This window comes from Notamacropus eugenii, chromosome 6 (genome assembly GCF_028372415.1).
Source record: "Notamacropus eugenii isolate mMacEug1 chromosome 6, mMacEug1.pri_v2, whole genome shotgun sequence".
NCBI lineage: Eukaryota > Metazoa > Chordata > Mammalia > Diprotodontia > Macropodidae > Notamacropus > Notamacropus eugenii.
In genome coordinates this window covers 312,979,565-313,002,935 of record NC_092877.1, presented here as the reverse complement: position 1 = coordinate 313,002,935, position 23,371 = coordinate 312,979,565, and the positions used below count along the sequence as shown (strand labels likewise).

Genomic DNA, 23,371 nt, shown 5'->3' with positions numbered 1-23,371 from the left:
TATGAGTTATAGTTCTAAAGATGAGTTCTTACACTGGAGAATAGCAACAATGAATTACCAGATGGGGTAACTTTGGTGGGAATTATAGGAAATTAGATTTATTATACTCAAATATCTTTATGTCCCTTCCAACTCTCTAAAAGTCTATCACTTCTATGGTCCTAGGTTCTTTGCTGAAGGCATGTCTAGGAAGTAGTTTGTAGTTTTTCATCAAGAAATTCAGCACTGGGGCCATTTTGGAAGCAAGTATAAAATGAATTTAAAACATAATTAATACATTAGAATAATGTAGGGTTGCAAAAAAAAAATGGCAAAATTTGCTGAGATTAGGAAACATTCCTGGAAGCAAAACTTTTAATTAACTATTTGTCTTACTAGGAAACTTTTAAAAGAGAATCCCCGATTTTTATACATTTCTGCAATTTCAGTCTCATTTGCCCCTTGCCATTTTGTTCATTTATAATCTTTTTGGGGGTTAATAGCTGTAGAGTGAATGGAATTGAATACTTTGATTAGCAAATGACTGTCTGCTTCAGAAAGTCAACGTTATATATTTGCCTCTGCATTTGTTTCACAGTTCAGAACTGTTCTTCAGTCAAAATGTTCCCTCCATTGACATTATCTTCTAGAAAGCACATTTACCGTATTTGATACACCTGTAAGTCATCCACATGTAATTTCTCAAGGAACAGAAAAGCATTCTAATTAACTTAAAATATTCAGCTCCTTATACTATTCCCTTTTGAGGAGATAGGAGTTTGCATTTTAAACTTGTTCACTCTGTTTAATTGGAACCCATTTTAAATTACACAGCTTTGTATTTCCCTTATCAGCTAAATGAAGATCATGATTTCTGTGTGGCATAATTCATGATGTAAAATTAAAAATATCCACTGCATTGTCATCTTATCACATGTTAAGTGCCTTGCTGCAAGTTTTTGAGAGAATGTCATATTTGAACCTATTGGGGAGTATAGAATTACTAGTTAGAAAGGATTCTAATCAGGAAGTAATATTTTATGGTTTCCACAGCTGTTTTTGACTATTAGCAGCCATGGAAATTTTCTCACCAACTGTATAGCCGATTCAGAGTCGTGAGGTAGAAATTTTGAACTGATGAGTTCTTGTTTTTCTGCTTTCATAGTAGAGTAAGGATTGAGACTTGGACACTGGGGACATTTTCACAGCTCTAGAGAAAGGAGAGTGAATGCATATTTGGCGTGGTACCTTGGGAAAAGAGAGATTTTAGTGTTTACTAGTTTGTGTTGAATGGAGCTGGCCACATTTCATCATTCATTCAGACCTAGTAGTTGGCTAACTCTCAACAAGAAGAGATGATTTCATACTTTAAGAGTTTTAGGCTATTCCTAGAGTGGGTTCCTCTGCTAGTTTCCTCTTACCTTTATGAGTTCTGTTGCTAAATTGGGCTCATGCTCTAGCTTCCTTTTAGCATTTATGAACCCTATTCCCATTTGGCCTAGTAGAGGTTGAGCCTACATAAAACTGTCTCAGTCTTTGGGGACAACCAGGCATAACCTGCCTAATGTTATTAATTGGTTTTAGGGAAACATGGCATTAAGAGAAACAACATTACAGGGAAAAGTTACTAGGAAAAATGTCATAAATGTGGAGTGAGGTAAAAAATGTAACGAGAGTGCATTCAACTAAATGGCATCACTGTAGAGTTTGGCTGGAATGGATTAACCACTTTATTGTAAAACAAGATTGATCAGGGCAATGCTGCTAGGGTCTGCCCATGCAGTTTTCACATTAATACTGAAAACGCTAAGGTAAATATAAAAAATATTTCATACATACTTGACTGCTTAGAACTTGTCTGCATCTTCTACAACTTTTATACATGCTCTTGGAAGATGCTTTTCCTGATTTGACCAACAGATCATCTCTGTTTCTCTCAAATAGACAAAGTCTTGACAAGAGCAGAGAGGCTCGATGGGGTGGGACTTCTGCTCAAGAAGATCTTCGCTATTCTCATTAAGAGATTCCACCACACTCGCCGAAACTGGAAAGGCCTTATCGCTCAGATTATCCTCCCAGTTGTCTTTGTAACGACAGCCATGGGTCTTGGTACGCTGAGAAATGTCGGCACGGTCTATCCTGAGATACAGCTTTCTCCATCTCTTTATGGCACTGATGACCAGACATCTTTCTTTGGGTAAGTGCCTTTTCTAAAATAAAGCAACATTTCTTTCCAATTTCAGCGGATCAAAAGACTCTTAGAAATTATTTATAAAGTGCAATGCACATGCTAAACACTGGAGATTGTAGCCCACTTTTCCCCTCTCCCCCAAGGAGCTTACATTTTAATGGAGGAGAAAAACATGTCAATAATTAGCTATATACAGAGTAGGAGTAAAGAGGCAAAGGCTTGATTTGTTTCAGCAAGTTTGATGTTTTAAGTCACATGCAAAAGAAATGATATAAAACAATACTGAGAAGAAACAAAATCAAATCTTGTTAAAGCAACGGTCAGGTATTCATTCCAGCACCAGTAAGGTGGACACTTGTAATAATAGATACACTTTAACCCCAGGAGCTAATGAAGGTAGGCTACATAGATCTTTGACCTCTGAAGCATCAACACTAAGATCCCCCAAAATAAATCATTTTGAAGAGAGATGGTAATTTGTATAATAGCATTGGGTGAGGAATCAAGAAACCTGTTTTTTCCTGACTGTACTCCTGGCTGTTGATTGATTGAGTGACCTTAGGTAATCATTTTAATCTGAAGTCTATAAGCACTATGCTGATGGTTCTTTAAATATTAATAATAATAGGATTATATAAAATAATAGTTTATTATTAAAATTATATAAGATTGGGATTATATGTAAAATAATAATAGGATTATATCCAAGTATAATGCTTTGCACAGACTAATCAATCAGTTTAGAGAGTCATAAATCAGCAGAATATTCTGAATATTTAGAGATAATACAAAAATATGTGTGTATAGTCATGTATAAAATGCACAGTAATATATGTTGCTAAATATTCATATTTGTAACACAAAGTTTATGGAACAGATTATTTCTTATGGAAACTTATGTATAGCACGCACAGCCTCTTCAAAGTGTGTGTGTGTGTGTGTGTGTGTGTGTGTGTGTGTAGTCAAGGAATAATGAAAAATCATAATGTATTTTTTCATCTTTTAGAAACTCTCACCCAAGCACAGAACCATTAGTTTCTGCAATGCTGACTTTCCCTGGAATAGACACCATATGTTTGAACACCAGTGATACGTAAGATCTTTCTTTTCTGTTTACTTTTCTTTCCTTTTCCTTCCTTCATGTTTCAGCTTCCTAATCTGAAGAAAATATAATTTAAAAAAATGTGAAATTTGTAGAAGTCTCCCTTCAACACTCTTCATCAGTTTTCTAAATCTCCCCTAGTTTGTTTTATTGCCGTGCCATTCTAATAAACTTCCAAGATGCTACAAAGCTCGGGGTAATTTGGCTTAGTGCTTCTTAAACAGTTAAAAGCTCCTCTTGTTCATCCTCCAGATTATGGGATGGATAGAGCTGCATCATGTTAATTTTAGAAAAAAATCAAATATCACCTCTGGGACTAGCTTACCTATGTCTGCATTCTGACATCTACCTCATCAAGAGGAAAAATGCCAATTTATCTCTCATTTGTTCTCACTTACAGGAGATGTTTAAAGAAAGGCACTTTGGGCCAGTGGAACACCAGTGGAGAACACATCACTAACTTTGGTGTCTGCTCCTGCTCAGAAAATATCCAGGTATTAATGAATAAAGTTTTAGTGAAATGGAACATTTGAAGCATGCAACATAGATGTAGGTTACAAGGCTGCTACTGTGGTTGCTGCTGCTTCTGCTACTATAATACAGGAACCAAATAAGTCAATAGGATTGGTTCTGGGCATGTCAAGATATTGATTTTCACCTTCATAGTCTTTTCCTACCCATCTTGGGTCGTATGTCTAAAGGAAGGGAAATTTATGATGGTCTTTGTTCACAACTAACAAAAAATGAATTTTTGGTCTCAGTTCAGCTCTATCTAGAAAACTCTGCATGACCCAACAGTATGTCAGCATAACCAACACTTGAAAATACAGCATCTCAGCTTCTGTAATGCTCAGCTGAAAAGGTAGCTAAGACTAAAACAGAGCCCTATATGTCTCTTGATAACACCTCCAGACTGGAATGAAAGCACATTTACTGAAAGAGGCAGAAAACATTACTCTGCCTTCACTTCTCCTGCCCCTATTCCATAGATAAGCACTTTGGTTTCCAGGCATATCAATTCAGCACCTTTTAAGAGTCCCAAATTCACTGGGGAAATTAAAGATGGTTAGGGAGAAAAGACATGTTATTTTCTGAGATTCACTATACTGTCAACTTACCTTCCCATGAGGGGAGAGATCTAAATATATTTTCTTCCAAAATGGTATATAATCACATCCTGCAACCAAGATGGTTATCTTTTGTATTGCAAAGGAAAAGTACCTTCCATAAATGCAATTTATTAGTGCCACCAGTCTATGGAGGATGTTGGTGATGGTAACAGGCAGGATTCAGCAACGATTTCTTGATTATTAGACAAAGAAATATTTGTGGTCATCATTCTGAGAAGTCACTTATAGAGTCAAAATCTAATCATAGAGTATTTTAAACATTTTAAAATTCCTCCTTGTTTAACAGTGATAATACATTTATCTACTTTTAAAAACTTTCATCTGAATTTGTTTTGGGTCTCCTCCAATCTACTCAACTCTGTACAATTACATGCATCCAGTTTAGTTACTAAAAGACTTCAATGGACAACCCATATTAAATAGAAGCAAAGTCAATTTTATTATACAAGAGTATTTGGGCCAGAAGTGACCTTAGAAGTGACCTCTAATTTTACAGATGAGGAAACTGAGGTCACATACTGAGTAAAGAGCAGATAGGACTAGAATCCATTTCTTTTGCTTCTCTTCAATGACAACCCCCAGTATGATAGCTTCCACTATACTACACATTCCCTTGTACTAAGATTCTTAGGATGAAATACTAATAAATATGAGAAATGTTCCCAAATTAATTTAGGTATTAAGAAACTATAAGTCTGTTTCAGCACATATACTCAGTACATGTACAGTTGATACTTGGATCGATGAAGTATACATTCAGTTCTTTTTTGTAATGGACGTTCATTTGGTTGAAAGCTTTATATTAAAAGGAAAGAACATATGATCTGGAAACCTGTGGTTTCAGGGTCTGTTCTAACTAAAGTGTTAATTCTGCTGCAATTACCAAGTAGTGAGTGGTACCTATCTTCTCTCTAATGGATTGGGATTGTAACATAGGAAAATCATTGGAAAAATGGACGATATTAATCTTCTTACTACTTTTTAAAGAATAATATATTTGATAAGCATACTAAAATTTTCACATTTAAAATTGTATGCTGCATCCATCAGAGCTGTCATTTGGGGTGTTTAATTTTGATATCTGAAGTTAATGGTTGCAATATTTGTTTGCCACTTTGATATCATACTATTTGGCCAAATTCAGGAGACACAAAAAAGGGATGGATTCTCTTTTCTACTCAGTTCATTATATCTATTGGTTTTTCTGTGGTACTCAAGGATTAGGAAAAGGACAATATGCAGATCCCATCTACATAGACATGGAACTCTGAGCCAAGATTTAAAAGCAGGAGCATTACTCTCAAAGTAGTCATAGAGCAAGTAGGGGAATATATTGAAGAGTTCTTAGTTGTCTTTCAAGCCTCTATTGTCATTGAAACCAAAAGTGAAAAAATGGAAGGATTCTTGCTTTTTTTGATGGAATATTTTATTGCTAAATTTTGGATTTTTTTTAACTCCATAATAACTTACTCACAGATGTGTCTGCCCCACCATAATACCTTATCATATTTAATTAAATTTTTTAAAAAGTTAAGCAAAGGATAGTATCTGCCATCCCCAACCATAGTCCATCACCTCTTTACCTGAAGGAAGAGAATGTGTTTAAACAACATCATACCTCTGAAAAGACCAATGTCAATTGCATTTAATCTGAATTCATTAGCTTTTTTCATGATGTCTTCATTTACATTGTGATTATTTAAAGATTATTTCTCTGCTTCTCATTTCTTTACTCTATGTAGATCATACAAGCCTGCCCAGTTGGATTCTACATATTCATCATTCTATACAGCACAATAATATTCCATTCCATTCCTATACCACAATTAGTTCAACTATTAACCAATAGAAGAATTTTTGTATTTAAGGACCTGGAAGGGCAGAAAATTCATAAATTCATCAGTGGAGGAGGTCTTTTTTTTTAAATGCTTCTTGCATCTGAGTTTGACACCAAAAACTATTACTGCTATTTTTTTCAGTCCTTGATAATGTGTCTTGAGTCACTTATTTAAACTAATGTTGTTCTGCTCTTTTATTCTGGCAACCTTTTCTTCCTTCCCCATGTATTACCAAGGGAACTTGAAATCAGCCTAGTGTTTGTTTGTTATTTGCATTGCAACCATATCACACTTGTCAGCACAATTCAAGGATGTCGCATACTAGTTAACCTGTGTTCCTCTTGCTGGCTGTAAGACAAATCAGAAAATAAAGTGTCTTCTACATAAATAATAGCTATTTGTCCTAATTTCTTGGCACAGACACGTTGACTTCTTTCCAAGCTCTTTAAAGTCAGGAGACATTCTTATCTCATTGGAACAGTTGCAATGAAAGACAAACCATGAGAGAGTAGCTTCTTGACACTTGTCTGTTTGATTTGTTCAGCCTTGGTCAGAAGTAACTTTCATTTTTTAAATTTGCTCTTTCAGGAATGTCCCAAGTTTAACTATTCCCCGCCTCACCAAAGAACATATTCTTCTCAAGTCCTTTATAACCTCAGTGGGATTCACATGGAAAATTACCTCATTTCAACCGCTAATGAATTTAGCCAAAGAAGGTAAAAATAAACCTATTTATAATACTTTGCAATGTTCTCATAGAGTTTTATGGTTATTTTTTCCAGGGCATAATAATATGTCCTGAATAGCTTATTTAAGCTGCTTTTGTCCTTTTATTTTTGGAGATACATGACCTTCCCCATGCATCAGTCTAGTGTGTATTTATTGGTTAAGGAGAAAGTGACAGACTATGTCAAAGTGCCATTGGGACTTTTCTTGGTTCCATTTTCTTTTCATTTTAGCCTAAATCTTCAATTCCTTTTCAGAAAGAAAATATAGTGGAGGTACAAGCTGTAAAGCTCATTTTTTAAAAGTTTATTTTGACAAAATATAAATTAAATTATTCTTCAGAAGCATGTTTAATACCTAAAGTAGATTAGGAACCACATAGGGCAGAAAGAGTCATATAATAAAAGTAACACTGGATAAAGGAAAGGAGGACCTGAATCCTAATTATAGCTCAGCTACTTGTTAAATCAGGTAAGTTGTATCACACCTCTTAGCTTCAGTTTCCCCATTTGTGAAGTTAAGAGGTTGGTCTAGATGATTGCAGACATCAACTATATCTCCAAAGTCAATGTTAAGTTCAAACATAATTGCTTGGATTATTGGTATTGCTTTGGAGTTCCACAGAAGAACTATTGATGACATACTATCAACCTTAAGTTTATATAAAATAGTATTGTGGTCCTAATAATAATGATGATGATGATGGTAATTGGTCCTAACCATGATTCCAGAGCATAATCTATGCTACCCACTTCCTGACAGAGAAGTGATAGATTCAAGATAAAAAATGAGGCATAATTTTTTTAATAGAATAAGTGGAAATTTATTTTGCTTGACTATGCATATCTATTCATTCAAGAGGGGAAAGATTGGAGGGAGTGAAAATAAATGCTTCTTAGCTGAAAAATAAAATAAAAAGAAAAAAATAATAGTTGACCCTGGGTCCAAAACTAACACTTATCAACTGTATAGAAAGCATGTTAATTTAGCTCATTCCTTCTGTTAAATCAGTAGCCAGGCTATATGTGACAGTGATTACAGTATGGCAAGCCCAGGCAGTAACTATTTGGTTAAAGCTGGAAAAGCTGATTAACAGTTTTCAGATTATTGATTAGCTAGCCAAGATTAAGGCTTATTGATAAAAAAAAAAATGAGGACAATGGGCAGTCCACCCAAAGAAAAGAATCAAAAGGTTTTCTTCTATCCAGATCCTATGAGATAAAGACCTATTCATTACTTAATGTCCACGAAAAAGAAAGAGGATATGTGGGAGTTTATTTTACTTGTCTATGTATATTTGGCCCTATTTTCCCTTATTTTTTTTTCCATAGGGAGAGGGGTTGGAGGGGAAAGAAAAAAAAGAGAGAGATGATGTGGAAAGAAAGAAGGAAAGAAGGAAATCAATAAGTTTTTTTTTTTTTTAAACTGCAGAGAAAAGAAGAGAAGGTAGCCTAGAAAGAAGCACAGACAAACAGGATAGCTTTGAAAGTTATAAATTGTACTTCTCATATACTTAAAAAGAAAAATAAGCTAGAATAACAGAGCTCTGCAGCTTCATGTACAATCCTATTTTTTTGTTCTGTCATGTATATGAAAATGTCCATTTCATTTAAGTTTAGAATAAAATAACCTTAAAAAAGGAAAAGGAAAGGATCTCAAAATGAATGAAGCTATATGGAAGAAGGGTTAATGAGTTTGATTGATCACTGATATATATTGCATTGTCCCTAATTTTTTTTATCCCTTCTTGACAGAAAATGTCAAGTTGGAGATCACCTATTCCAACACCCTCATTCCATAGAAGAGGAAACAAACTCAGAGTGTATGACTTTTCCAGTGCCATTTAAGTACTTCATGACAGAATTGGCCCTTAAACCTTGCTTGAATAAAAGTAGTAAAGAGATTAGAATAATAAAACAGAATCCAAGAAAAAGAGTTAAGAAGGCTCTCAAATTATTTGGTTTAAAGAAACTTGAAATATAAGATGTACTCTACTATTTCTAAGAATATCAGATATGAATCTGAGTGGTCACATTCTTACCTATTGGTACAGCCCAGCTCTGTTAGATACACTTCTGCCAACCAGAGTGGGAAAGACAAGACAAAAATTGAAGTCAAAGTCTCTATCTAAAGTGTAAATAAAGCAGTATTAGCATATGACAAGTGTCAAGAAAGTACAGCTGTCAGAGCAGTTAGAATAGCCCAATCCATATTCTCTCACTATAATTTTATCTATGTATCAAGAGTCAGAGAGAGTCCTGCACTTCTCATGAAGCACTAAGAAAAAAAATCAGATGAAAACATCAATCAATTAGCCAAGGAGTGTTGGGAGGAGAAAAAAACTCCCCACTACATATTCAGTCAGACAGGGAATAGAATCCAAGCAGATAGCTGAGTTTCCCCCCAAAAGTCAATAACTTGTTTCTAGCCTAAATGTTAATGGAGAGAAATGGTTAACAGATCTAAAACAGTATTTTTTAAATGCATAAAAAGGATTTTTTTAAAAAGTTGATAAGACTAGAGACTTAATGAATACAGAGTTGAAAGGAACTATGGAGATTATATTACCCAGCTCCCTCAGTATACAAATGAGAAAATAAGGGTCCCGAAAGACAGTAACTCATCGAAAGTTTTTTTCACAATTCTATTTATAGGAGAAACTCAAGACTGGAAGAAGATAAGCATAAATTCACACTTATGCTACTTAGGAATAAATTATAACATTTTTCCTACTAAAATAAATAAAAACTTTTTTTTCTCATAGGTATGGAGGTTGGAGTTTTGGATTACCTTTGACTAAGGACCTTCGCTTTGATATAACAACCATTCCTGAGAACAGAACACTAGCCAAGGTACTTTCTAACTCTTGCCTCATACTTTACAAACAATTCAAATCTAAAAATTTTCAAGGTGATTGCCCAGGTTGAAGGTATTTTCATATAGCATATAGATGTGCCTCCATTTACACAATCCTTGTGTTTCTGAAAACTTTGCCCATAAGTGCAGTTTTGTAAGTTGAGTCCTTTATCCCATTTGGCATACATAAAATTCTCCAAGATGTTTTAACTTTACTTCTAATTCATCTTCAAGTGGCATTTTAATTTTAAATTTCTCCAACAGCATAAGGTCTCCAAAATTTGACAAAATGACAAACCAGCAAATGAAGCAGAGAAAAACTCACTACTTTAATAATAACAACCTATTATACATTTGAGGCTGTTTAGTTTCTAAAATTGAGGCACATCTGCCTTTTAAAGCCTGGGATCTTTCACACAGACTATATGGTAATTCACTACATAGTTGAAACTCAGATAGGAATAATAAATTGATCCACAGAGGAAGAAAAGACAGGGAAGTGATGTGTCTTTTATGCTAAAATAAAACATTGGTTCACAAGCCACAATAACCTTGTTTGCTATTTTTTGTTTCTTCAATATAGTTATATGTGAGATATCACTGGAAAGCAGCGCTTAGTTCTAAGTTCAGCATTGCTAATGACCCATCACAGAGACCATGCTATTTCCCTAACTTTTGCTTCAGACTTATAACCCAAGTTAATGCCATCCCAGTGCATATGCTTTCAAAATCCATGTGTCGAGACAAATGGAGGTAGCTATGTTCTATACCTTGAGTCATGAGTCAAAATCTCATGAGCTTCCAAGTTGGATTTTCAAATGTATTAGAAATTTTCTTATGCTATCTGACAGTTAAAGTTAAACAGGAAGGTTTTTCCTGGTTGATCTTTAGGATGATGATGATCTTATCTTGTCTTGGAATTGCAATAGGTGTGGTATGATCCTGAAGGCTACCACTCCCTCCCTGCTTACCTCAACAGCTTCAACAATTTCCTCCTTCGAATTAACATGTCAGACTATGATGCCACCAGACATGGTAAGTTTCTCACAGGAAAGCTTTTTGTATTGAGACTCCCAGAATGAAAGTTTCTGTTCTTTCTACATTCATAAATCTTTGTGATTTTATTGATTACTTGAGTCCATCCTACATATATGCACACTTACACATGCATATGTATATATTATATGTATATATACTTATATGTACACATATATGTTTATGTATATGTATATACACAAATATGTAGACATATAATATTTACAGTATGTATAGTTATACATATATACCTTCTTTGTACATAATTATTTCTATATTATCTCCCCCATTAGATAATGAAATCCTTGAGAGTAGAGGTTTTCTTTTACCCTTCTTTATATACTCAGTGCTTAGCATGGTGCCTGGAACATAGTAAATGCTTAATAAAGACTTGTCAACTGACTCTTTATTCTAGCTTGGAAGATATTTGTCATCATCTGAATCACAACTGAGAAGAAATGTGAAAGAATGAATAGAAAGCGCACTTGGCATATGTTTTATCTAGTAGATGAAATGGTAGACGTACGGATGATGGGGAAATATGCTTTTCCTTTGACAGTTACCTAACATTGCTATGAGTTAGTAACTAACCTATTATTTGTGCAAAAATAGGGTATCAAGCTACAGTACCGTAAAAAGTGAAGATTTTTCCTTCTATTTCAAGAGGAATTGACCTTTTTGCTAGCATGTAAAAATTCACTGAATGAAGAAACATGAATGGTTAATATTTACCAGTTAAAATACTTTTTGTGAATAGTGTAACTTCAGTGTACTTCACTTTCAATCAACAAACTTTTTTTTGAGGTAGCATGATGTAGTGGGTAGACCATTGGGCTAAGAATCAGGAAGACCTAGCTATGACTCCTGCTCCAGACATTTACTGGAAGAGTGATCCTGGGAGAGTCATTTAACTTCTCTGAGTTTCAGTTTCTTCATCTATAAAATGAGGAAGGGGAAGAGGGAGCTGGACTTGTTGACCTATAAAGTCCCAGTCTAGTTCTAAATCTCTTAGCCTAGGATTTCTCTTCAATCTGTCCTCTACACACACCTACATGAGGTTTTCCTAAAAGTTGGGTCTAGCTATGTCATTTCCCCACTCAATAAGTTCAAAGAGCTGCCTATTACCTCTAGGATAAAATATAAATCCCCCTGTTTATGTTTGGAAATCCCTTCTCTTAACCTCTTTGTGACTTTAGATTCCTCATCTGTAAAAGGAGGGTCTTGGATTCAATGGTCTCTAAGGTCCCTCTCAGCTCTAAATCAACTCTTCTCCTATCCATTTATTAAGCCTTATTGCTATGTATGAGGCCCTGGAGATACAAACACAAAACCAAAACAATCCCTGGTCTCAGGGAATTTATATTCTAAGTGTGTGTGTGGGTGGGTGTTTGTGTAAAATTTACACAGATCAGGCAACACAAATTATGTATGCAGTAAATACAAGGTCACTCCAGGAGTTAGACCTTGGCTACTGGGTAGAGGTTTGGAGGGTGTGGGGACAGATCAGGACAAGGCCTCAGGGAAGAGGTGCATCAGAGCTTTAAAGATAGCTAATGATTTGAAGACTCTGAGATGGGGAAGAAGCTGCTGGAATTTATCTCATTTTGAGATTCTAATAGAGGGGTAGCTGGATGATATAGACGATCAAGCACTAGTCCTGAACTCAAGAAGACCTGGGTTCAAATTTGGCCTCAGAAACTTACTGTATGACCGTAGGCAAGCCACTTAACCCCAACTGCAGAGAGAGAGAGAGAGAGAAAGAGAGAGAGAGAGAGAGAGAGAGAGAGAGAGAGAGAGAGAGAGAGAGACTAATGCTTATTCATCATTCTTCAGATAAGCATAACTTAATCCAATCAAATCCAGTCCAACAAACATTTCTTAAGCACCTAGTAGGTGCAAGACATTGTGCAAGGTGGTAGAAATGCAAAGGCAAAATATAGACTACTCCTTACCTTCAAAGAGTTTATATTCTTTTTTTGTGGTGAGGGTAGGGAAAGAATATGCCATAGAAGAACATAAGTATGTAAACGAACATTTCAGGAAGGAGTCCATGAGCTGAACCTTGAATTCAGCTAGGGATTCTAAGAGGTTGAGGTGAGATCAGTATGAATTCCAATCATGAGTTTCAGCCTTTGCCAAGACATAACAATGGGACATAGAAGGTCGACTTGAAGCAACAGCAAGTAGACCAGTTTTGCTAAGCTGTAGAGAACATAAAGGGACAGCTAGATGGCACTGTGGGTAGAGCACCAAGCCTGGAGTTAGGAAGACTCCTTCGTGAGTTCAAATCCAGCTTGACACACTAACTAGCTGTGTGACCCTCGGCAAGTCACTTAACCCTGTTTGTCTCAGTTTCCTCACCTGTAAAATGAGCTAAAAAAGAAATGGCAAAACACTCCAGTATCCTTGCCAAGAAAACCCCCCAAAAAGGGTCACAGAGAGTGGGATATGACTGAAAAGTGACTGAACAAAGTATATAGATGGAAGGAATGTGCAAAAAGTCTATAAAGGCAAGGTGGAGTCAAATTCTGAAGAGCTTTAGAGGCCAAGTCAAAAACTTTATATTTTAGCTTAGAGGCAGTAGGGAGCTTCTGGACATAGTCAGACCTTTGATTTGCTCTAATATCATTTTAGCAGCTCCACAAGGATGGATTGGAAAGGAGAGAAAATGCATGTAAAATGTCCAATTAAGAATTTCTTTCAATGATTCATTTTTTTCTTTTTGCTAAGAATTATCCCTATTATTCTCAAATTATTTTAAAAATATAAATAATTGCAAATATATCTGCATGTAGAAAAAAGATGGGGGCATTTAACTGAATTTATTAGTCACTAGTTTCATGAGGTGCCACATCATTTTCAAAATAAGATTGAAAGAGACTAATTTATTTTTTACCAATACAATTACTGCTCATCCAACCACTCTCTCTTCTTCTCTGGACTCTTTCTGATTGCTTTCCCTTACCCCTCCTAGGATTAAGATGGAGGAGAAACTAAGGGTAACACAGTTATTTGTCAATATTGAATTTTTAAATGAATAGTCTGAGCAGGAAGGATACAATATATTCAGAAATATATTGTTTATATTCATGTGTATATATTCAGAAATGTTAATATCTACCTTCTTTCTCCTAAATTCCAGTACTGGATTCTGATTAAGGTGTGCCAAATTACTAGGGGCAGTTGTAAGAAGCAGTATATGGAATAAAAAGTTTATTCTAACATCCAGCTCTTCAGGAGCCTTTTGCTCTGAGAAAAATAGTATTTTTCCTACTTGATTTAGCTCTTTCCTAGCAGGAGAAACCATGGAGAAAATAATGTGATTGATAGTCCCTTAGATCTAGAACATCAATAAAGGGCATAGTTGAAAGTGGTAAATCCAATTAAATGGGGACCAAAGTCAGGTGGGCTTGACACAACCTGGTTTGAAATACAGTTGAACAGTTGACTTTCAGGAGGATGTCTTACTTAGAGCAAAAGCCATTTGTTACTCCCACAAGTAATGACAGGATGTACAAGAACCTCAGAAATGACAACATGAAAATACAGCAGGTAGGCCAGCAGCCCCGTGAATGAGACACTGATCTTGTGTTTGATACTGGAACAAGGCCTTTAACTAAGGCACACACAGGGCATAACCTTCCTATCAGAGCTCTTTTTTTCCTAGACTAAGAAACTATCAGTAATTCTAGATTTTAATATACAGACTTGTGCACTGGAAGTTGGACAGCTTGAATGATTAATACTGAAAAAAAAAATTTGGCTTTCAACCCCTCCAAAAACTTTATCTTTCAATATATTTTTTTTAAAAAAGTCATTGATTTACATGGCTAACAGATTTGCAACATTTTAGTTTCTTTTTACATAAAAATTGAATTAGATTTTATTCAAAGTTGAAAATTTGTTGGCCCTCAATGCATTTCTATTGTTTTATAATCTATAGAAAACCTACTATGGTAATAATATATTTAAGAATGTACCTAATTATATTTTCCCTCTCCATAATGTTCTTGTTCTTAGCTCATCTTTATTATATTCTTATGAAGTAGGAATCTCATTTAGCCTGAAAAAATTGATTTTCTTTGAATTCTCTAGTGCTAATAGAAATACTTTAATTAGCTTTGCTTAGCCATGTCAATGCCTATTATATCCATGTGGTTCCCTCTAGTGGTTAATTTGACATAAAAATTCTTTTCTTCTTCATTGTTAAAGAGACTTGGTGAAGATTTGCCTTCGTTTCTAAATACCAAACAATTGAGATTTTCCTAAACAATGTTTGCAGATTGCCTGTTATCTTTTAATGTTTTTCTTCTCAATAATTAGTTTGCTCTTTGGAGATATGAATAGGAACATTGTAACCTTGGCTTATAGATTGTGAAGTAATAAAATTATGCCAAGGACAAAGGAACTCCTTTTCTTTGCATACAGGCAAACTGATTATGGAGTGCTACCACTTTCATGAGCCATGATAAAAATTCTTTTTATGAGTAAAAAACTAGAAAGCATTGTTGTTTAGTGGCTAGAGGACTGACGTGACTTCAGAAGACCTAGTTCTGAGAGATGCTAATAGAATGAACTATGAGCAATTTAACTTCTCAGTATCCTAACTTAAATATCTTATCTTAACACTGTACATGACATATGAGTTAGTGATTTGCATATGTGGAAAGAGATTCCCCCACATTTTTCCGGTCCACGGACCTAGATCAAAAAACAAAACTTACCAGAAAAAACGGGATGAGGAGGAAATTAAAATTTAGTATGACATTCCAGGAAACAAAAGGTCCATTTTTTTTCAGAGAAAATGTTTTTAGAGGATTAAAACTAGGAGTCACTAGAGAGAGAAGCATCACAAGTAAACATTTACAGCCATTGCTTAGGTGGCAGATAATTTGTCCCATTCCTAAGAAATGTTCTGAATGTGCAACAAACAATTGGACATTTCAAACTTGCAGTGATCTTTCTTATTAAAATGATCCTGAATACAAGTTTGGAGAATTGTCTTGGTTTAATTGTATTAGAAAAATGGTTAGAAAGGAAATGATGGTATTAACAGATATTTATATCATACTTAGGGATTACATAGCAGTTAATATAAGTGATCGTTTCAAATGGTCTTGGAAGGTAGGTGTTGTTATCACCACTGCACAGATGGCCAAATGAACTTTGCCATGGTCATAGAGCTAGCAGGCATTAGAGAGTCTTCCTGGATTTATCATTTATTATATCAATGATATCTCCCATTGTGGAGTGTGGTTACACTATGATATCTCTCAATGATAAATCCCTCTTGGAAAATATAAATTATTTAGTATCTTAAAATATTAATATTCTTATTTAAGTCCAAAGGAGAAAAATGAAGAATCCCCTCTCTCTATCTTCATTCAATAGTGGAACCAGAATCAAAAATATTATTTAAATCAAGTAAGTATTGAGCTCAGCCAGCCACCCAAGATGTATGGATAATGAATAACAAGCCTCCAGATGACAGGGCTCTAAACATACATTAGATTCCTTTAAAAAATATAGAGATGGAATGTCATGTCAATTTTGCTAAACCATATAGTGCATAAAGGAGTATTATATATAATAAGGTGAGAAACGTGGATTGGGGCCAGGTTCTGAAGATGCCAAAAGACATTGGAAAGGTAATAGGAAATGCCTTAAGTTTATGGAGTGTAGGAGTGACATGGTTAGATCACTACTTTAGGAAAACCATTTTGGCAGTTGTATGGATAGATAAGAGAGTGGTCTTTACATCCTATAGATTTGGATATGGGAGGAATTTTATAAGTCATCCAGTTCAATCCCCTCATTTTATGGATGAAGAAACTGAGACTCAGAGAAGTTGTCATTTGTCTAGGGTCAGAGAGCTAGTAAGTGTCTGAGACAGAATTTGAACCCAGGTTTTTTTTACTTCAAGTACAGTACACAACAATGCCTTATAAGTGCAGAGCCTGAAGACAGGACAGAAGGCCTATTAAGTAACTATTATAATAACTCTGGTAAGAGGTGATAAAAGCCTGAACTAGGTAGTAACTGTGTGAGTAGAGAGGAAAAGATCTATACAAGAAATGATGTGGATGCAAAAACAGTAATAATTGCAACTGAGTTTGTGGGGTGAGAGGAAGTTAGAGATTAAGGATAATACTGAGGTGATGAACCTAAGTTCCTGAAAGGATGGTGATACCTTTGAAAATAATACAGAAGTTCAGAACAGGGTTGGTTTTGAAGTAAAAGTTAGTGAGTTCTATTTTTGATCTGGGATTTGCATATGGGATTTCCATTTTCAAATGTCTACTAGACAGTTGGTGACATAAGACTGAAATGCTCAGGAGGGATACTAGGATGTAGATCTTAGCATCATCTGCATAGAGATAACTCATGGGAACTGAAGAGATCACCAGGTAAGAAATTATCTATAGAGAGAAGAAAGGCCAACTGGGAGACGTGGTATGGATGATGATCCAGCAAAAGAGACTGAGAAAGAATGATTAGATAGGAGAAAAATCAAGATAAGGATTCCCAAAATTCAAAGAGGAGGAAGGATTGAGGATAAAAGGGTGATCAACAGGAACCAGGGTACAGAGAGATTGAGGAGTGAAAAGATGGAGAAAGGACCATCAGATCAGACAATCAAGAAATCACTGGGAACTTTGAAGACTGTAGTGTCAGGTGAGTGGTAAGTTCGGAAGCCATATTGCAAAGGAATGACTAGTGAGTGAAAGGAGAGGACATGGAAGCAATAAGTTCAGACATACTTTTGTAGGAGTTTGCTAGAGAGGAGAGAAATATGACAATAGCTTGAAGAAATGATAAGATCTGGTGAAAGTTGTTTGTTGTTTTGTTTTAGGATTGGGGAGATTTGGGTATATTTATAGGTAGCAGAAAGGAACCAATGAAGAGAAACTGATTGAAGACTAGAGAGGGTAATGATGATTGTGGGGACAATGCAATGTAGAAGATGTAGAGAAATGGAGTAAAGGGTTCATGTTGAGGAATTGGTTGTGGCAAGAAAAAAAGTCACTTCATCAGAGACTGGAGTAAAGGAGAACAGAATGGCATCTATGTTAAAGGTTCTGAAATGCAAAGAGGGGAGAAGAGAAAGCTCATATAGCCTTTGCTGCTGCTATCCATCCTTTGTTCTTGAAGAGGACCATGACATCAGGGAGGTGGTGCCATGATATGCAAGTGAACAGGATTTAAGTGAGGGAGAGCTGTGCAGAGTCACCAACCTCGCTTTCTCCTGCTGAGTCATCTGGGTCCAGGGGCCAGATATTCTCAGTAAACTGTGGGAAAAGGTCCTCAACTGAGAGAGTGGGCAAAATTGGTGTTGTGGGAGGCTTGAAGAAGGAAGAGGAAGTTTAGCACAGCCACTGTAGGGAAAATGGTGACCTAGAGGGAAAAAATAAGCAAGGAGAAAAAGGATTGCTTTGCTAACTTGAAAGCCCAGTAAAGATAATGAGTTTTTAGAGGACCCAGGCAGAATGATTGATTGATTATCTCTAGCTCTGTTTAGTATTATGTCAATAGGACTGGAGAAGGTAGATGGTGGTACCAAATTAGAATTCGACAGTTCAAAGGGTGCCAAGAGATTTAAGAATAGAAAGTAGTATACAGCTGAACTGATCAATTCAATTCAGTAAACATTTATTTAGTACCTACTGTGAGGGTAGTTAGGTTTCACAGTGGATAATGCACTGGGTTTGGGATCAGAAAGATTCATCTTCATGAGCTCAAATCCATCCTCGAACATTTCCTAGGCAAGTCACTTAATCCTGTTTGCCTCAGTTTCCTCATTTATAAAACAAATTGAAGAAGGAAATGGCAAACCACTCCAGTATATTTGCTAAGAAAACCCTAAATGGGGTCACAAAGGGAACTGAGCAATAACAATAACAAATGTACCAGGACGGTGCTAAATGCTGAGTATACAAAGAGACAAAAGATAGTCTTTGCCTTCAAGGAGTTTACAATCTAAACTATAGAATTCAACCATTTGTGAGTCTTCCTAATTGTACTATCATGTACTACTTATCTTTCCATCTTCTACACAAGAATATCATGAGAAACTTCTTCAAATACTTGCTTTAAATCTAATTATGCTACCAATCTAATAACTGTCATTTTAAGATGGATTTCTGGAATCCCTAATAAACCATGGAATATATTTTTTTCATGTGTGAATACTGAATTTAAAGTGTTACTGGACCCATTATGGAAAATCATTTTTCCTACCAAACAGCACCATGAAACCAGAGAGTGAAACTTTTGCTGTTCAGATAAGAAAGTATTATGTTACTTCTTATTTAATGGGGGATGGACATGCTAGCATCATGTGACATCTGTTGATGCTAATCATTGTTTTATTCATTTAAGGTATTGTCATGTATAGTCACCCATACCCAGGTGTACAAGACCAAGAACAAGCCACGTAAGTTGACACATTTGTCACTATCTCCCTTTGTTGTAATAGATACCTAAGAGAAGACAAGGTTCTATCCTTTGAACTCACTGCCATATGTAAGTGAAGGCCAGTCTGGTGGAGGTGGTGAAGAGCCTCCCTTCCTGAAAAGGTGTGGAGAAGGGTCACAAAGAGGAGCTCCTTGATAGCAGATCCACAGAGTCTTTGTCAATATAGTCCTTAACTGCCTTAGCACTTCACCTTTTCTCTAAAGCTCTAAGAACTCTCTATTCTTGGGAAGAATGTGTCCTTTGCAGATGTGGTGTAACTCAGGGAGCCTCAGTTCCTTTCTACCCCAAGTCAACTTACATACTTTTCAGTCACATTTATTCCAGAGTTGTAGCAGGTTCAAGTAATAGATATTACCTTGGCTACCTCACCTGCAGTCTGTATTCTTCATGGTTTTAGGCATGATTCTCTTTTTATTTCTTTTCCTTTTTTTTTTGTAAGGGAATGAACTTCCCAAACTGACCCTTGTTCCCCTCTCCCCACCTTCTTCCTGGCATAGGATTAGCAGCTTAATCGATATTTTAGTGGCTCTCTCCATCCTGATGGGCTACTCTGTCACCACAGCCAGCTTTGTAACCTATGTTGTAAGGGAACATCAGACCAAAGCTAAGCAGCTCCAGCACATCTCAGGCATAGGTGTGACCTGCTACTGGATCACAAACTTCATTTATGACATGGTAAGTGGCTCAAGCAGAGTCAAAGCAGGCATGGTGAGGGATTTGGGGGAGCAGCATTGCTTGATTCTGATGTTAAGAATCATTACTCTGGCTCATGAAAATTATGGCCACAAACTTGTGGGCTCTTTTAGTGTTCACCTAACACTGAAAGAACTAGAGCTGGATTTTCTAATCTGGGACCCATGAACACACACACACACATACATACACATATATATTCACACATATACATATTCATGTACATATACACACATATACATATATACATCTATAAATGATATACATATATAAGATAAATAGATGGATGATAAATGAAAGAAAGAAAGATAGACAGACAGACAGATAGATAGATAGATAGAAAGATGGACAGAAAAATAAGTAGATAGACTGATGATGTGAGTGCAGATAGACATGAAGAGGGGAGGATGGACAGACTAAAGGAAAAAATATAGGTAGATAAGATGTTTGCATACAGACACATGGAGACAGAAAGATAGATAAATAGAGATAAGACACATGTAGAAGGACAAACATAAGATAGATAACTATATTTCAATTTAATTGGTTTCCTTTGTAACCTTATGTATTATAGTTTATGCATTCAAAAACATTATTTTGAGATGAGGTCCATAGGCTTCACCAGACTGCCAATAGTGTCCAAAGTTTAAGAACCCTTGAGCTAGATAGAGGAAGAGCCCCCAAAACAGTGCAGTATAGTGGATAGTGCACTGGACTTGGAATGTGAAAGATCTGTCCTCAAAATCCCCCTTAGACATTTAATAGTTGTGTGACCATGGGCAAATCGCTTAATCTTTCTAGGTCTCCATTTTCTCACATGTAAGATGAAAGAGTTTGAATTGGATGACCTATCCTTAATTCAGTTCCAACCTTAAATTTAAAGCAGGGTCCTAAGTGATCTGAGTAAAAAGAGTCAAAAAGGAAAAAAAGAGAATTTACCCTTTTCAAATAATCAAAGCATTTCATAGAATTTTAGAGGTCACTTGACCCATCCCTCTTATTTTACCAATGAAACTGAGGTCAAGATGAAACTGAAAACAGGTCTCTTGATTCACTGCCTGCCTAGATAGAGGCAAAAAAGCTGCCATTTGAGAATATCACCTCCTTAGTGGAGCAGTGCAATTTAAATTTGCTTAAATATATCGTCAACTAATAAGGAAAGCTCAAGAAATAGATTATGTTTGACTATGGTCTTAAATGTAGTAGGGGCAGGCAAAATACATTTTCATTGGTAGCAAAAGATGATCCTGTTTGTAAGAGGTATTCTTGACTCTAACCATAGACACTGTTGGACAAAAGTCTGGGAAGTACCTGCGTTGCCTGATGATCATAATGAGATTGGGTGGGCAGTTCGCTATAAAGATCATTGGCTTAAAGTGCTTGAGAGTAATTAAGGGCATATCCATTTTGCAAATGCATGCAGTGGAGTTTGAAATGCGTACATTTTATAAGTCAAAACTAAAAGAATGGTGATGACTTTTTTAGCCTTGATAATATCTTTTATTTGTGATAATTATTAAGAACATTTAAACCATAGGCTCCTGAACAAATATAGCTTACAGATTCTACCATCATCAATTCTGTCCTCATTCTCATTTGGTACACTTTTCCAAATTAAATTTAGACCTCCTCCAATGGCATGCATCTTGCTGCAAACTGCTTTTCAGCATTTTGATACCTTTCTCTTGCTGAGAAAATTATGTGTCTTTATTTATATACCTATGATTCTAAAAAAACCTGGGCCTCAGTCTCCTGCTGTTTTGTCATGGAATGACTCACTGTGACAACTAGAAACTGTCAAGCAACCACCTGAAAGAACTCCAGTGTTCAAAATGAAATCAATATTTTGAAGACTGAATCTAATTCCAAGACACTTGAATGACTTATCTTTCTCAGTGAACTCCTGTCATCAAAAAATCTCAGGTTCCCAAATTTATAGGCAAGACCATCAGGGATTACTTGCAGAGTTCACAAAATTGAAAACTAACTTTACCTAATATTGGAAGAGACAATGGAGGCAATGTGTATGTAACAAAAAGCAAGAACTTCAACTGAAATATATATGTGCTATATATACATATATGTATATACCTGTGTCTGTATACACACACACACAGAGTTGTTTGAGACCACAGAGTTCGTATCTTTGCATGTCAACTTGTTGAAATCTGTATTCTTAGGTTTTATGTATAGGACAGTGAATTTTTAAAAAAAATCTTCTATGTATATTGCACATCATGTTTTACATCTTCCCATAGGTTTTCTATCTGGTGCCTGTTGCAATGTCAATTGGAGTTATTGCAGCTTTCAAGTTACCTGCTTTTTTCAGTGAAAATAATTTAGGAGCAGTATCTCTCCTTCTTCTGCTTTTTGGGTAAGCGTCCTTCACAAGAATCCGTAGAGCAAATGGAAATGCTGAAGAGCATCAAGAATGCGACCTAACACTCATCATCATTATTAACATTCATTAAAAGCTGAATTTCATGATTGGTGACTAAAACAACGTTATGCTTATGTATGTACTCTAATTAAACCATGTTTTTAAAAGCACTGTACAAGGACAAATTACTCCTTAAGGTACCCAAGGGAGTTTGCATTATTACTTCTTTGACATGGTAAAAATAAGACAGAATAGAATATCTGAAAATAACTAAAACCATGTGTGCATTTATGTGTGGTAATTTGTATCATTTCTATATCATATTATAATTTTCAAAAAAACCCAGTCCCATACACAGTGACATGATGCTTTATTTTGTATTTAAATTCAGTTGAAATCACCAAGGCTTGCCTAACTTCTCTTTCCATGAATGCACAGGTCTTTGGTGAGCAGCTATAGCTAATGGCTGACAGATCTCTGTTTTACATTCTGCTGTATGGAGTCAAAGGTTGTTCCACTGTTTTCACAAAGAATGAGCTCCACAATTTCTGAAAATATAAGATTTGTTATATTACATGCCACTATAAATAACTATGCCTTTATGTGTATGTGTATTAACATCTGTAAGTAACATAGCACCACTTAGAATTTATGTCTTTATGTGCTTTGATCCCTTACAATTGCTTGGGGTGAATATCACCATTGTCACCAAAAAGTACTCATTGTGGGCTGGGATGTGTTATCCTTATTATTTCTTTAATTGCTCTTGAATAAGGAACACACACCAGGATCAACCTGATATTAAATCAGTAAAGTTTTTTAAACTTTTGTGACATTTAAGAAAAATATTACACATTCTTTGATTTCTCTTCTACAATAGGAATGTGTGGGACCCAATTATGAAACATGGCAACCACCATACTGCACTGTATCATTTTAACATTGAACAATTCAAGTTATTTATAG

The 23,371-nt window shown here is 35.6% G+C and overlaps 1 protein-coding gene and 1 long non-coding RNA gene across 2 annotated transcripts in view; one reads left to right on the top strand and one right to left on the bottom strand.

The window, feature by feature from the left end:
• Positions 1 to 23,371, top strand: part of ABCA12 (ATP binding cassette subfamily A member 12) — a 227,690-nt gene that overhangs the window by 179,079 nt on the left and 25,240 nt on the right. The window contains exons 34-42 of the mRNA XM_072617503.1: positions 1,924 to 2,176; positions 3,177 to 3,263; positions 3,673 to 3,766; positions 6,829 to 6,956; positions 9,731 to 9,818; positions 10,752 to 10,857; positions 19,237 to 19,291; positions 19,830 to 20,007; positions 22,284 to 22,399. Of these exons, the coding sequence (XP_072473604.1) occupies positions 1,924 to 2,176; positions 3,177 to 3,263; positions 3,673 to 3,766; positions 6,829 to 6,956; positions 9,731 to 9,818; positions 10,752 to 10,857; positions 19,237 to 19,291; positions 19,830 to 20,007; positions 22,284 to 22,399 (1,105 nt within the window). The remainder of the gene's footprint in view (positions 1 to 1,923; positions 2,177 to 3,176; positions 3,264 to 3,672; positions 3,767 to 6,828; positions 6,957 to 9,730; positions 9,819 to 10,751; positions 10,858 to 19,236; positions 19,292 to 19,829; positions 20,008 to 22,283; positions 22,400 to 23,371) is intronic.
• Positions 22,408 to 23,371, bottom strand: part of LOC140509710 (uncharacterized) — a 34,210-nt gene continuing 33,246 nt past the window's right edge. The window contains exon 3 of the long non-coding RNA XR_011968889.1: positions 22,408 to 22,953. This is a non-coding gene — a long non-coding RNA (uncharacterized lncRNA). The remainder of the gene's footprint in view (positions 22,954 to 23,371) is intronic.